The sequence below is a fragment of the Palaemon carinicauda genome, chromosome 42, assembly GCF_036898095.1.
Source record: "Palaemon carinicauda isolate YSFRI2023 chromosome 42, ASM3689809v2, whole genome shotgun sequence".
NCBI classification, from domain to species: domain Eukaryota; kingdom Metazoa; phylum Arthropoda; class Malacostraca; order Decapoda; family Palaemonidae; genus Palaemon; species Palaemon carinicauda.
Genome location: NC_090766.1, coordinates 6,444,826 through 6,458,378, shown reverse-complemented (window position 1 = coordinate 6,458,378; position 13,553 = coordinate 6,444,826). Strand labels below are relative to the sequence as shown.

The following is a 13,553-nucleotide window of genomic DNA, read 5'->3' as shown; positions in this document are numbered from 1 at the left end:
TTCAGCATGTTTGAGTTGTTTCAAGATACCATACTTCAACATTTTATTTTGTTTTCATTGCAAGACTTTCAGTTAATGAAGTATTTTGTCGTAGGTTTCATTCTTTTGTAGCGGAAAGAAATCCGGATACAATCTTGCAATAGAAGAAAACAGTATTCTCAGTCATTTTGATTTTGTCTAAGTTTAGAAAATGAAATTAAAAATCAATTACAGCCTTCTATGAAACTTTTTCTCGGCTGTACTGTTTCAGGACTTTCATCTTTGAGTGTGCATGCTTTGATAATTTTCAAATCAGTTTTAATTTATTAAATTCAGTTATGTCTGGATGTATCCAAAGTAATTGGAACATCTTGAAATTTCACAGGACCAAAATATTTTTCCATTTCATTGTTTATTCCTTTGCTTAGTTATTAGTATTATGTTTATTTTACTGTAGTTGAATGTCTCAGGCTGGTTCCACATGAGTTTGTGCACATTTTATTAGTAATTATTTAATAAAATTAAATAAACAGGCAATACTGTATTAGGTGCCAGTTAATGGCATATGGGAGCAGCTCACAATTTTTCACTTTATTCTGTTTTTCTGTCTACATTCATTTGATCTATAGATCATTTTGCCTTACGTATTGGCAGTTCGGCATGTGCTGGCAGAAACGGGTTGAAGCATGGATATAAGATGTATAGGCTCCAATGATACACAGGGTGGAACAGGGTCAATTGAACCAAAGTATTTCAGATCAAAGTTGCTGCCAGTTCTTGACGAATTGCCACTTGCTTGGATGCTTATTGTGTAACACCAGTTGCTGGCTTTGTATCAAAGTTCATAATGAACCAAGAAAAGAGTTTTCAGCAGTTGAGACTAGCACTGATGATGGTAATTGGAAAATGGGATTATGGGATGTATGGCAAAATGAGGAAAAGGCGGTGGCCTATTAGAAACGTCATTGCTTGGCATTCTGTTGGACGGGTAATCAAGTCCTACTCAGATTCGATAGTTTTTTTATAGTTTTTGCGACCTCACCATCCGTGTGAGCTAAGGATGAGGGGTTAAGGCGAGCCCATATGAATGCCTTGTGAGTTATCAGCAGCCATTGTTTGGCCCTCTCTGGTCCTAGCTTGTGTGGAGAGGAGTTTGGGCACTGATCATGTGGGTATGTGGTCAGTCTCTAGGGCATTTTCCTACTAGAACACTATCACTGCCCCTTGCCTCTGCCATTCATGAGTTACCTTTAAACACCAGATAAAAGAAACCTTGACGGTCAGTTCATTTTCTCTTCTTGCTTTTCAGGGTTATTCCCAAGTTCATTTGATGACCATGAACAACGAGTTGATTTAATCGGTCCCATTTGAAAAGGAATGATCAACCAGAATCCTGATAATTATGAAAGCAAGACAAAGAGTAGTGGAAAGGTTTTATGGATTATGGACATCATAAAGAGTTAGTCTCATCAATGTACTGTACTGCACATCACTGTGTACACTAGAGATTACTAAAGAGTGTACAGAATCCCAACATCTCTCTGTCGCATTCATTTTCTTGACTTTCTGGTTTACTTCCATTCCAATTTCCCATCTTCCAGCCTCTTTAAGATTTAACTTCAAGTTGCAACTGAAGTTTTCCTTCAAGTTGCACTTTATTGCTGAAGGTCTTCGTGGTCTCAGTGCTGTTGTCTAAGGCCTAAATTCAATTAATAGAAATATAATATCTTATATTTTTGAACTCTGGAAAGGAAACATCCAATGTATGAATGTTGATTGTGAAAAAGAAGTTAGTAAGCAAGAACAACGCTTACAAAGTACTGTAGATGTACTAAGATTGGAGGGCAAAGTAGATTGAGAAAGAAAAATTGTGTTGTTAAGGATGGCAGAGAGTCTGAAACGGTAAAAACTGCATTTCACAAGAATTCGTTATGGAAACCTCATTGCACATTTTCAGATTAGTACAAGAAAACTTTTTCCTTGAGGCTTTACAGACATACACTAAGTTGGTGTAACTAGACACTTGCAGAGAGATTTAATGTTTTCAGTAGCTAAACTGTTGATAACCTTTCTAAAATTTCATATTTCAGTAAAACCTTAGGCTTGACATTTTTTAATGTTATTTTTTCATTACATGTCCTTGTTAAATGACAGTAGTTAGTTGTAAAATAATTTTTCAGCTGTAAAGCTGAACTGACGAGATGATAGTTTTGTCCAAAGTAATGAAAAACTGTGTTGTACAGTTCAGATGCATTGTGTAGCAATTGGATATTTGTGGCCAATTACTTAGATTAGACTTCGGTTGATTTCTAGAATGTTAAATTTTTGGCCTTGCCTTCTATTTTGCAAATCACTTGCCCTTACTTTTTAAAAGGCGTGGTTGCTATTGTTCGAGTTGAAACAGTCAAGCCACCTATTTGGTAGTGATCAAACCCAATTTGGCAGATGTCATTGTTTGTATTTTCCTCCTAATAATATTATTATTATTGTTATGCCTGTGAATAGTGGTTTTCACACGCCCCTGATGTATACACGACACTCACGAGGTGCTCGCGCGAGGGTAGTAACCTCTGCATGCTATGCTTTTATTTTTCTCTGGTATATTTGGAAGATTTATATCAGAAAAGGTAAAAAGAAGGACTTTTCACCGGACGTCACAGGTCTCTTCCCAGAAATAGATTTTTCCTTCGTTAAAATCCCTTTACTGTATTATTATTTGGTAAGCTACAACCCTAATTGGAAAAGCAGGATGTTATAAGAAAGTACTGCACCAGGTTACTTTCCAATTTTCAGATGATGTTTCCATACACCACCAGATAACTGCCATGATTCAGATCTTTTTCACTGAGAAGTTGAGTGATGCATAAATCTCATACCTGTGTAAATTGGAGTCTTCTGACTCTTCTGTTGCATCCCTGTATCCATTGATAGCAATTTGGTGATATCTTGGTAGTTACTTTAGTGATACCTTGGTAGTCAACTGTTCCTTATCATCTGATCCTACCTGGCTGTTGTTCAAAGTCTTTGAACTTTGCTGGGTTCAATTTTCACCTTGTCAAATTTCAGATACTATGAAAGTGTATGAGTTGGACTTGGTTGTTCGTATGGTGATTCACAATAATAGCCTATGGTAGTTCGTATTAGATTTGAATGGTTTACCGTAATTTCTCCCCTTCAGCAGATGAAGAATTATGTATCATATTTTTATGGTTTTTAATTTTTTATGCATTAAAAGTATTTTTTATCAAAGAGATATTAAGATTTTTCACGTAAATATGCTTGCTTATATCCAGGTAGTGACGGAATTGCTTCATTCATTGTTAATGGATCTAAAGAATTCATTAGTATGGAAATTGTGAAAGATATCACGTGTATTCCTATTTTCATTTGCTAAATAAGCTTCAAAAGAAAGGGTAGTTGGTTAAAGGTTTTATTAAATCAAGTCGTCATATTCAGTAAATATAATAAGCAATCGAGAAAATGATTAAGTAAAATCTTCACTAGGTTTCAGTCAAAGTAGAACTTTTTCTTGAATTTTTCATATTATTGAATCTCCCATAAAGATTTTGACTTCAGACTGCCAATAGGTGCCTGCAGGAAAACGCAACTAGAAAATAGAACTTCCTTAAAGCTAATGTGTTACATTGTATTCATAACTAATCCACAAGGAATTAGTTCAGTGTATGCATATAACAGTCGAGATATGGTTCAAGTCATTATAATGTCAAGAGATTTTATTTTTAATTTGATTTTTTCAGCTAATTCCAAGCGATCAGTTGGTTTTAATTTTTGTCTATTTATATTGGTGCTCACTGCATGTTTCTGAGTGCCCTTAAAGAAGCCCATACCTGAATTAAAGAAAAAAAAAGAGATGTAAAAAGAAAAGTGGATCTGTAGTATGAAGGAAGCTGTAGCTGTAATTTTGATATTAATAAAAATGTCTCCGAGTTAGTCTCAAATGTTAAAGGGCTAGGTTTCAGGTTAGCAATTTTAAAATATCCTTTCTTTAAAATAAGTGATATTTCAAAGCAAAGTGTCTTATTTTAAATGATTCTGTTTTTATAGCTAGGAAATTGCAAATCACTTTTTGAATTTATTTTTTTAATGGTGAAGTTTGTTTAGATTTTCCAGATCATCAATAAATTTAGTAAAAAATAATGGTAGAGATGTAGTTTTTCATGTAGGAGTTTGCTAATGGATTCCTTGATGATATGTTAACTATTCTGAGATATTCTAGTTACTGAAGGGTGTACAATTCAATGGCGTACCATTGTATGTGCAATAAAGAGTTGAGAGAACAATAATTTATAGGAAATCTGTTGATAGCAAATGTTGCATTTATGCCATCCATTACTGAAGGGGTCTGTTAATGGCTTTCAGGCTTAGTTAAGGGGAGTCTTTTCTCCACTGGTAGACCTCCTTTTGCTATGGTCTGATACATTGAGACCCCATGTCTATCACTAAGACTAATCTTGAACCAACCAGCCAAATAAACCTTCAAAAAGTAAAACATGGGTAAAGTAATTTTGCAATATAAACCTGAACCTTGAGAATGCTTGAATATACTGTGCAGTAAAGGTATATATTTTCCCTGGTCTAAGTGCGACTCAAGTCCTGTGGCTTATTTTTAGAAAGCTAACTCTTGAAATGAAGGAGTTGCATCATCATCATCATCATCCTAACTATGAAGAGATGAAATATGAAAAAAGATAAACCGCTGACAAACTGTGTCCTATTCCTAAGTCTTCTATAGTATGCAAGTCTCCTGTCAAGTGCCAAATTAGTTTTACATTGGATGTGACTTCAACTATAGTCCATTTCTTTGAGGCAGATTTGCACCGACTCGCAGCAGTGCCCTTTTAACTCGGAAAATTTTCCTGATTGCTGATTGGTTAGAATTATCTAGTCTGACCAATCAGCAATCGGGAAACTTTTCCAAGCTAAAAGGGCACCGCTGCGAGTCGGTGCAAATCTGCATCGCTAAAAGAAATGGACTATAGATGGGTACTTCATCAGATATTCAAAATTTAACCTTGTCACCAGACTTGACATCATAAGGCAGTTTAATCTGGTTAGTTTTAATATATTTTGGTAAAATCCATTATTAAATGCAACCCTGGACTTTTAGAAATTTCAGAATTTTTGTTCACTAAGTCCTGCTCTTTTTGTTTACTTAGGAATGGCCTTATTATATAGAAAAATAAGCTGTAAATTATTGAAAAGGTAAATAATGTAAAAAGTACTTTTTGCTATTTCGTTATATAATTTTTTTTAGTAAAACATCAGAAAAATATATATAACTGATTATTGTACAATTTTGAAGGTTACTTGCATACTGTACTTACAAGCCAACTATAGTGTGCTGCTCCTTACCATAGAAATGCACTTTTCTTTTATTTTTCCATAGGACCAAAGACGAAAGCAAAGAAGAAGAGGAGGAGGGTGAAGAAGAGCAAAGTAATATCAAACGCAGCCGTCTTTCACACTGATTTGACTCTGTCCGTCTTGGATCTCCATCCTTCTTGACACTCCATTAATCATACTTAAAAAGGAAAGATGACTTAATTTTTGTGATTACAGTACAGTATATCGTTTGTAATGGTACGTTGCATTTTTAGATAAAACGAGACGTTTTAATGCAATACAAAGACTTGTTGGTTTCAAGTAAAGGATTTTGCTTTATAATTATGATTTCTTTCCCCTGTATTTATTCAAGTTTTAGTTTCCTTTAAATAAACGATTACTTATGTATACTTACAAAATGTACAAAAAGGAGAAGTAAAACATAAATAGTGAAATGTAGACTTAAAAAGAATATTACATTTTTGGATTTAAGTATATTAGTTTGGATATCAAAAACATTTAGTAACCAGAGATGGTAAATTTATCTGCAAGGTCTAAGGTATGTATAAAAAAAAAAAAACTTCGGTAGCGGGGATTAACCATTTCAAAAGAAGAACTGGCATATATAGTTACAAAACTTTTGTATTGTAGTCCATGGTCTTTTGATTTTAGCAGCACAAATATTTAATGTAGAAATAGATAGCTTACTTACTAGACTTGCTCAAATTTTGAAGATAATGTAAAATCGGATGAATACCCACAGATTAATTTTGGATAAATTATTTCAAGATAGAGATAATTTCCCCCCAAATGTTTAGATCATCATTAATCACTTTCTAGTAAAGAATCTGTTATGCTACAACAACCTGAAGAGCTAATAAGTTGGTATTCAGAATTATGCCGATAAATGTTACAGGTAAAGAGTGTTGTGTGAACCACTGTATTTGCACATCATGATACACTCCTGGTATTACTTATGGGCCTTTGTAGCATCCTTTCAATGACTTATCCCCAGCGCTGATCCATGTGGTCCAAATCTATAATTCAAAGGTCACTGCCGAGTTTCCCCATTCCACTGGAAGACAATTTGTATTACAAGAGTCCGCTAAGCTGAAAAGGCCTGATATCAGCAGTTCTAATACTCCTGGAACTTGCTGTTCAGATCCACAGTGACTTGACCAGTTTCCTAAGTGGGATATGATATAACCTGAAAGATCAGTGTCCAGTCAGATGTCTCCCTTGCAATAAAATGGTCTAATTATGTTTTTTCCTCCATTGAATACACCAGCAACTAAGATTATCAATATTTTTACTTTTTTAGTTGAAGATCTTTAATATAAAACCTTCAGTAATTTTTTAAACCTTCATGAGTTAGTCAACGGTGCATCACCCTCTGTGTTTACATGGTTTTGACCATCATGGTATTGGTAGCTCTTGGCTGTGTGCACTCATTAAAAATATTCTAACCAATCATTAGTTGCCTATTGATATGTCCTCCACAGGGTCTTAGTGTGGTCCGTGACACGAGCAAGTGACTGTAGGCACTATAGTCCATTTCTTTTAGCGATGCATATTTGCACCGACTCGCAACGGTGTCCTTTTAGCTTGGAAAAGTTTCCTGATCGCTGATTGGTTAGAATTATCTTGTCCAACCAATCAGCGATCCAGAAACTTTTCCGAGCTAAAAGGGCACCGCCGCGAGTCGGTGCAAATATGCATCGCTAAAAGAAATGGACTATAGCAAAAGATTTTTGCAATGTCTCTTTGGGCCTCTGTTACTTGACCTTCATTCCTGCCAACTCCTTGCTGTTCAACCTCTTTCAGGTTTATCCTCTTGATACAACTGCAAGTTCTCCCCCCTCTCTCAATTACACATTGGCCATTTCTATGAATCCAATCCAATTTTACAGGTTAAACTATCAAAGATTTACGTAAAGAAAAATCGCCAAGAAAAGACTGAAATAAAGGTTGTGCGTATAGTAAGTCTAATAGATCAGTAAGCCATCACTAGAATTAATTGCATAATATTCTCTCCCTCCCTTTTATTTTATGCATTTAATAAACCTTCAAAATACTCCTTCCAACTGCTAAGGACTGTAGTCATGTTCTATAGCATTGCACCAATTGATTTTATTCCAAGATCCATTTGTTCATCAACGTTCATCTATGTTTACTTCTCTGTGATGCCATATTTTAATTGCCTTTGAGGATCCCATTCACGTAATCATTGTTTGCCTACGATGCATTGTAGGCATTACTAGTGGGTCTTTGCAGAGGCCCTTCAGACCCTACTTCACTTGCTTTATAGCCTACTATATGTCTGTTCTGGCTTCCTTTCTTTCCTCTTTTTGTCTAATCTTATAAATTTTCCTTGACTGTGCAAGTGGGAGGTTTCTCCCATTTGCACTTTGGTAGCTGAGTGGCCTCGTGTGTGTGTGTGTGTGTGTGTGTATATATATATATATATATATATATATATATATATATATATATATATATATATATATATATATATATATATATATATATATATATATATATATATATATATACACAGGTATATATATATATATATATATATATATATATATATATATATATATATATATATATATATATATATATATATATATATATATATATATATATATATATATATATATATATATATATATATACAGTAGGCCTATATATAAACAATTATTTGCTGTATTTATCATCATCAGCCATGATTAGTCCACTGCAGAACAAAGACCTCGGACATCTTCCACTCGCATCTGTTTATGGTCTTTCTATGCCAGTTTATGCCTGCAAATTTTCTTAGTTTGCCAGTCCATCGTCTTCTCTTCAGTCCCCTGGTTCTTTAGCAATCTTTAAGGACCCATCCTGTTATTGTTAATGTCCATCTATTATCAGTCAGTCGTATTATATGCCCTGCCCATGTCCACTTCTTTTACTTACCTGTAGTTAGATTAGCCTTTACTTTAGTTTGCTCTCTTATCCATTTTGCCTTTTTTCTGTCTCCTAGTGTTGATCCCTTCATTATTCTTCCCAAAGATCTTGAGTTGTAATTTGTTTATGTTCTAAGGCTTTAGTAAGGTGACGTTCAGTACTTGATTGAGTTCGGCATCAATTTTATTGGAATGGCATGATCTTTCCCAGATTGATGAGCAGTATTCGGCAGTGGCGCAGTCGAGTGCCAGAGCTGTTTGTCGTAGGGTTTAAGGATTTGTTACCCAATTTGCTAAGGAGGTTATTTCTGATAGCTACCTTCTCCTTTCCTTACACGGTCTCTAAAAGATAGTGTTCGGTCTAGTGCAATGCCTAAATAGATGGAAGCTATCATTCTTCAGTTTCTTATCATTCCATGAGATATTAAACTACCTTTTTGTCTGGTAGTTTTTAAAATGGAAAGTACAGACCTGTGTTTTGTCTGGGTTGGCATTTAGGAAGTTTTGCTTGTAGTATTCATTAAGATCTTTCAAAGCATTTGAAAATTTGCTCTCAATAGTAATAAATTAATCTGACTGGTTGGCTAAGCACAGATCATCTGCATATATAAATCTATGAATACCTCTAAATTGTGGCTAATCATTGGTATAAATGTTGAAAAGCATGTGTGCAACATGGACCCATGTGGGAGGCCGTTTTTCTGTTTTTGACATCTGCTTTTCTTACCTTCCATTTTAACATATAAAAGTCCAATACTTGGTAGTGACTGGATGACATGCTCAATGCTTGAGTTGCGAATAACTCTGGCAAGTCTCAAGAAGCAACCTGTGGTTCACGGTGACAGAGGAACTATGTCTTCCAATTGCACCTGGGCTCTGACCCCATCTCTATGTGATGCAGCCCAAATTCAAGCATAATTGTATGCCGTGCATATTTAAATATGCATATATACTGTATATAACTGAATAAGAATATATATATATATATGGATAAATATCAACACAATATTGTGCTCAAATAGAAATAAATTTCTACCTTATACTTGGGATTGAACCCTAGCCCCATCTAATGAAAGGCCAGGTCTCTTCCAATCATCCAATATATATATATATATATATATATATATATATATATATATATATATATATATATATATATATTTATATTTATATAGATTTACACATGCAGAGTCTATGTTTGTATGCACATAGGGATAACTGCAACTCAAGTGTAGATGTTGGAAAATTCCACTTAACTGGAAAAAGTATTTTAGAAATATGTGAAATATATATATATATATATATATATATATATATATATATATATATATATATATATATATATATATATATATATATATATATATATATATATATATATTTATATTAAAATTGAAGAAGTTATAATGCATAAAAAGCAAGAAATCAAAAAAGATATAAAAAGTAAAGTGCCAAATTAAATTAAGAGAAAAGAAAGCAGAGGAAACCAAACAGGTTTGTGAATAGTAATGGCCGAAGAGATTACAGAAAGCAGTAATAGTTATGAAAACAAGGTTGAATATGATAGAATTAAAAAGAAATTATAGAAACAGGAATGATATGGATAAGCGTTTTGTGTTGTTTGGTGAGGTAGATGATGTAATAGAGCATTATGGCATTTAGAAACAATGACAGGAACATGACATTACAAGTAAAAGTATGTAAGCTTTGCTGTCTGTGTATGGGATAGCTAATGCCCATGGATTTTCTATAGATTTGAGAGAGCAACGAGGAACCTGGAACCAGAGTTCAAACGCCTTGAAGAAATTATGAAAATAAAGAACATCTGAGTACAGTTTCCTTTATTCCAATTGTGTAAAGTAACCCAATAAATCACTTATTTTCATTACACTGGTCTCTTCCATGCGACACTTTTAAACAATATTCTCTTAAGGGCTGCCCAACGGCAAGAGCCCATGTCTTACACAAGGTAAGGCAATCTACACACACACACACACACACACACACTCTTCCGTGCCCCCTTAATTTTAGCTTTCTACTGTAAGCCTGCCCTCATTCCATCTAGCTATACAACCTCTTAATTCTTGCATCTTACTCTGTTGGCATTGAATGACCTCCTGTGCCCCAGTGCCTGGACCTATGTCCAGAATTAATGCTTTCAATTAACCTCAGTTTTCCCATCTTCGTTGTGCTTGTAGTACAATTTACATATCCCAATCTGTAGACCCCAGTATAGTGTGTTTAGGATATGAATACTCTCTCTCTCTCTCTCTCTCTCTCTCTCTCTCTCTCTCTCTCTCTCTCTCTCTCTCTCTCTCTCTCTCTCTCTCTCTCTCTCTCTCTCTCGTAATAAGTTTATGACATGGCTTTTGCAACAATGATTTTATCACAACTTTATCAATAGTACAAAACTATTGAAAATGGTATTGTATTAATATATATCTTACAAAATACTTTAAGCATAATTCTAATATGTTCTTCCACCTGCATCTGTTTATGGTTTTTCTGTGCCAGTGTACACACGAAAATTTTCTTAGATCATCAATCTTTTGTCTTTTCTTCCTTCGCCTGCTTCTTTTGCAATTTCTAGGGACCCATTCTGTTATTCTTAATATTTTTCTATTGTCTGTCATTCTCATTATATGTTCTGCCCATGTCCATTTCTTTTCCTTACATGTTAGAATATCCTTTACTTTAGTTTGCTCTCGTATCCATGTTGCCCATTTTCTGTTTCTGTTATTCCCATCATTATTCTTTCCATAGCTCTTTGAGTTGTAACTTGCTTATGTTCTAAGGTTTTAGCAATGTTCCAAGTTTCCGATGCAGGAGTTGATACTGGTAGGACAATCTTTTTAAATATTTTTTTCTATTTAGAGACAGTGCCATTTTACTTTTCTTTATCTCATTCTGTTTATCAAATGCTCTCCATCCCAAGCTTATCCTTCTAACATTTAGGCTCGTGTCCTGGGGAAACACTTACTGTCTGTCTTAAGTACATATATTCATTAAAAATCTCTAGAGATTCGTCCATAACTCCTTATTTGTTGTCTCTGCATTTTAACTGAACATTATCTTGGTTTACTTATGTTCATTTTCAGTCCTACATTTTTTCTCTATTCATATCTTGTATAATATTTTGTAATTCCTCTCATGGTTCACTAAAAGCAAATCTCAAGTTGATAAGGTATTCCCCATTGATAGCAATTCCTAGCCTACATTTTCTTTAAATAATTTCTTTAAAAACTACTTCTAGTTATAGGCTACTGTGAGTAATTTAGGAGGGAGGTGATCTCCCTGTATAACTACTTTCTTACTATGATTTTTCCCACTATCTTTAAGTAGTTTTAGGTTTGCTGTACTTTTATGTATAGATATCTTCAAGTGTTCTAATATACGATTATTCTATTCCTAGTTTATGAAGGGCTTTCATTGCTGCTTCTCTTTGTCCATTTTCTATGTTCCCTTTTTTATAAAAGGTGTTCCAGATTTTAAGATTGTTTCTTTCGGTAAATTCTACAAGCATGTCTCCTCTGTCATTTCTTATGCCTACTCAACTGCCATTTCTTCTCTCTTTTGACATAGTTTAGCATTGAAATCACCCAAAAACAAATATGAATTGAGTCTTGTGTTTTTTTTTCACATATTTCTCTACATATAAAGTTTCTGTCTTCCTCTGTATGGGATCTTCAGTTTATACTTTATATATATATATATATATATATATATATATATATATATATATATATATATATATATATATATATATATATATATATATATATATATATATATATATATATATATATATATATATATATATATAATATGTTATTTTACTTCTAGAAAGTTTAAAATTTAGTAGAAAGACAAATTACAAATTTATATGACTTAAATCTTAAGTCAAATACATTCGTAATTACCCACAGGAGATTCATATTCATAATATAATAATTGTCACTATGAAAGTACCCAGTTACACAATCCATTAAGAATTTAAACACCATTTAGCTCCTATCTTAAATCTACAGACCAACTGTTGGTCTGTGGTTTGTGCGTATAATTTTCCAAGGACCGTAAAGACTGCTGGTAGACGTCCTTGCCTTTTCTTTTCTGAAGTATTTCCATTAGTTAAAAAAATACGTTTACATAAATTTTTAAAGCAACATTCGTGTAATATTTTCAAATTTAATTTAAATATTCTCTATTCTACGATATAGCTTATTTAGTTGGAGCAATAAGCTATAGAATTTGGGCTTGAATTCTTTCGATACGGTCATGAATGAAGTCTAAAATAAAAAAAAAAAAATCAAAGAGATCGATGTTTAATAAAGAAATCTTGATAAAATTCTATTTTAATACACTTTTAACGATACAATAAGTAACTAAAAATTAACAGTTTAATTTCTCAGTAAAGTTGTTTGAAACATTACTGGAACCTTGGCATATTACTGTTATTACATTCTTATTCTTCCTTGGAGGCTTCTGGTGTTGTGTTGTCCTGTATGTCCTCCTGAATCAAGAGTGTCATTATATTATGAGGTGCTGATTTAGTGAATTGTTATACTTTAGGAATGTGGTAAGTCTCAATGCTCTTATTCACACTCGATATAATTTATGTTGTGAATTCACACTTTAAGAGGAAAAAGTTTGTGTATAGTTAGCCGGCAAAATGGCGACTACCCCAGTGAATGCGGTATAGGGTAATGTGTAAGGTAACCATGAGGCTCGATCTATTGTGAAGTTTAATTTATACTGTTTAGTAGTTAACTAATAGGTGCTGTAGCCAACCGTAAGTCACATTTTTGAAGTACTTCAACCAGTGGAAATAATCATGATATAACGCATTACTGTAGTGGCTAAACGTTCATATGGCAAGGCTTTGAGGAAGGCCCAATGGGGCCTATTATTGTGTAAAATTATAAGTCTTATGTAAGTTTGGTGATTCAGTAGTCCAAGCAAATATATCCAAAAGTTACTAGGTGGGAATATTTCCTGACAACAAAAATTCGGTTCCATTATGGAAGTGCAATATTGGGTAGGATATGGAAAATGGCATAATGAGAAGATTTTTGCAAATACACTATTTTGGGTAAAGTTTTACTTTATTACAGATTCTGATTTCGTACAGAAATTGTTTTCCCGTAGTAAATAACGTGATTTGACCCATTTTGTCGTGAATTTTTCTCCAACTTATGGAAATTAATGATTCCAGGCCCGATGGAATGGGCCGATGGCAAGACCTTGAAGAGGTTTGCTTTCCAAAACTCTTCAGGATTCAAT

At 33.6% G+C, this 13,553-nt stretch overlaps 2 protein-coding genes and 1 long non-coding RNA gene across 3 annotated transcripts in view; 2 read left to right on the top strand and 1 right to left on the bottom strand.

Annotated features, from left to right (window-relative positions):
- The window catches only part of LOC137632769 (tyrosine-protein phosphatase non-receptor type 2-like), a 61,981-nt gene extending 56,319 nt beyond the window's left edge, over positions 1–5,662 (top strand). Inside the window, exon 10 of the mRNA XM_068364851.1 lies at positions 5,387–5,662. Coding sequence (XP_068220952.1) covers positions 5,387–5,468 — 82 coding nt within the window. The 3' untranslated portion in view covers positions 5,469–5,662. The remainder of the gene's footprint in view (positions 1–5,386) is intronic.
- The window catches only part of LOC137632738 (uncharacterized), a 190,286-nt gene that overhangs the window by 96,601 nt on the left and 80,132 nt on the right, over positions 1–13,553 (bottom strand). The gene's annotated exons all lie outside the window — the stretch shown is intronic.
- LOC137633263 (uncharacterized) overlaps positions 12,573–13,553 on the top strand; it is a 34,315-nt gene continuing 33,334 nt past the window's right edge. The window contains exon 1 of the long non-coding RNA XR_011042165.1: positions 12,573–12,849. This is a non-coding gene — a long non-coding RNA (uncharacterized lncRNA). The remainder of the gene's footprint in view (positions 12,850–13,553) is intronic.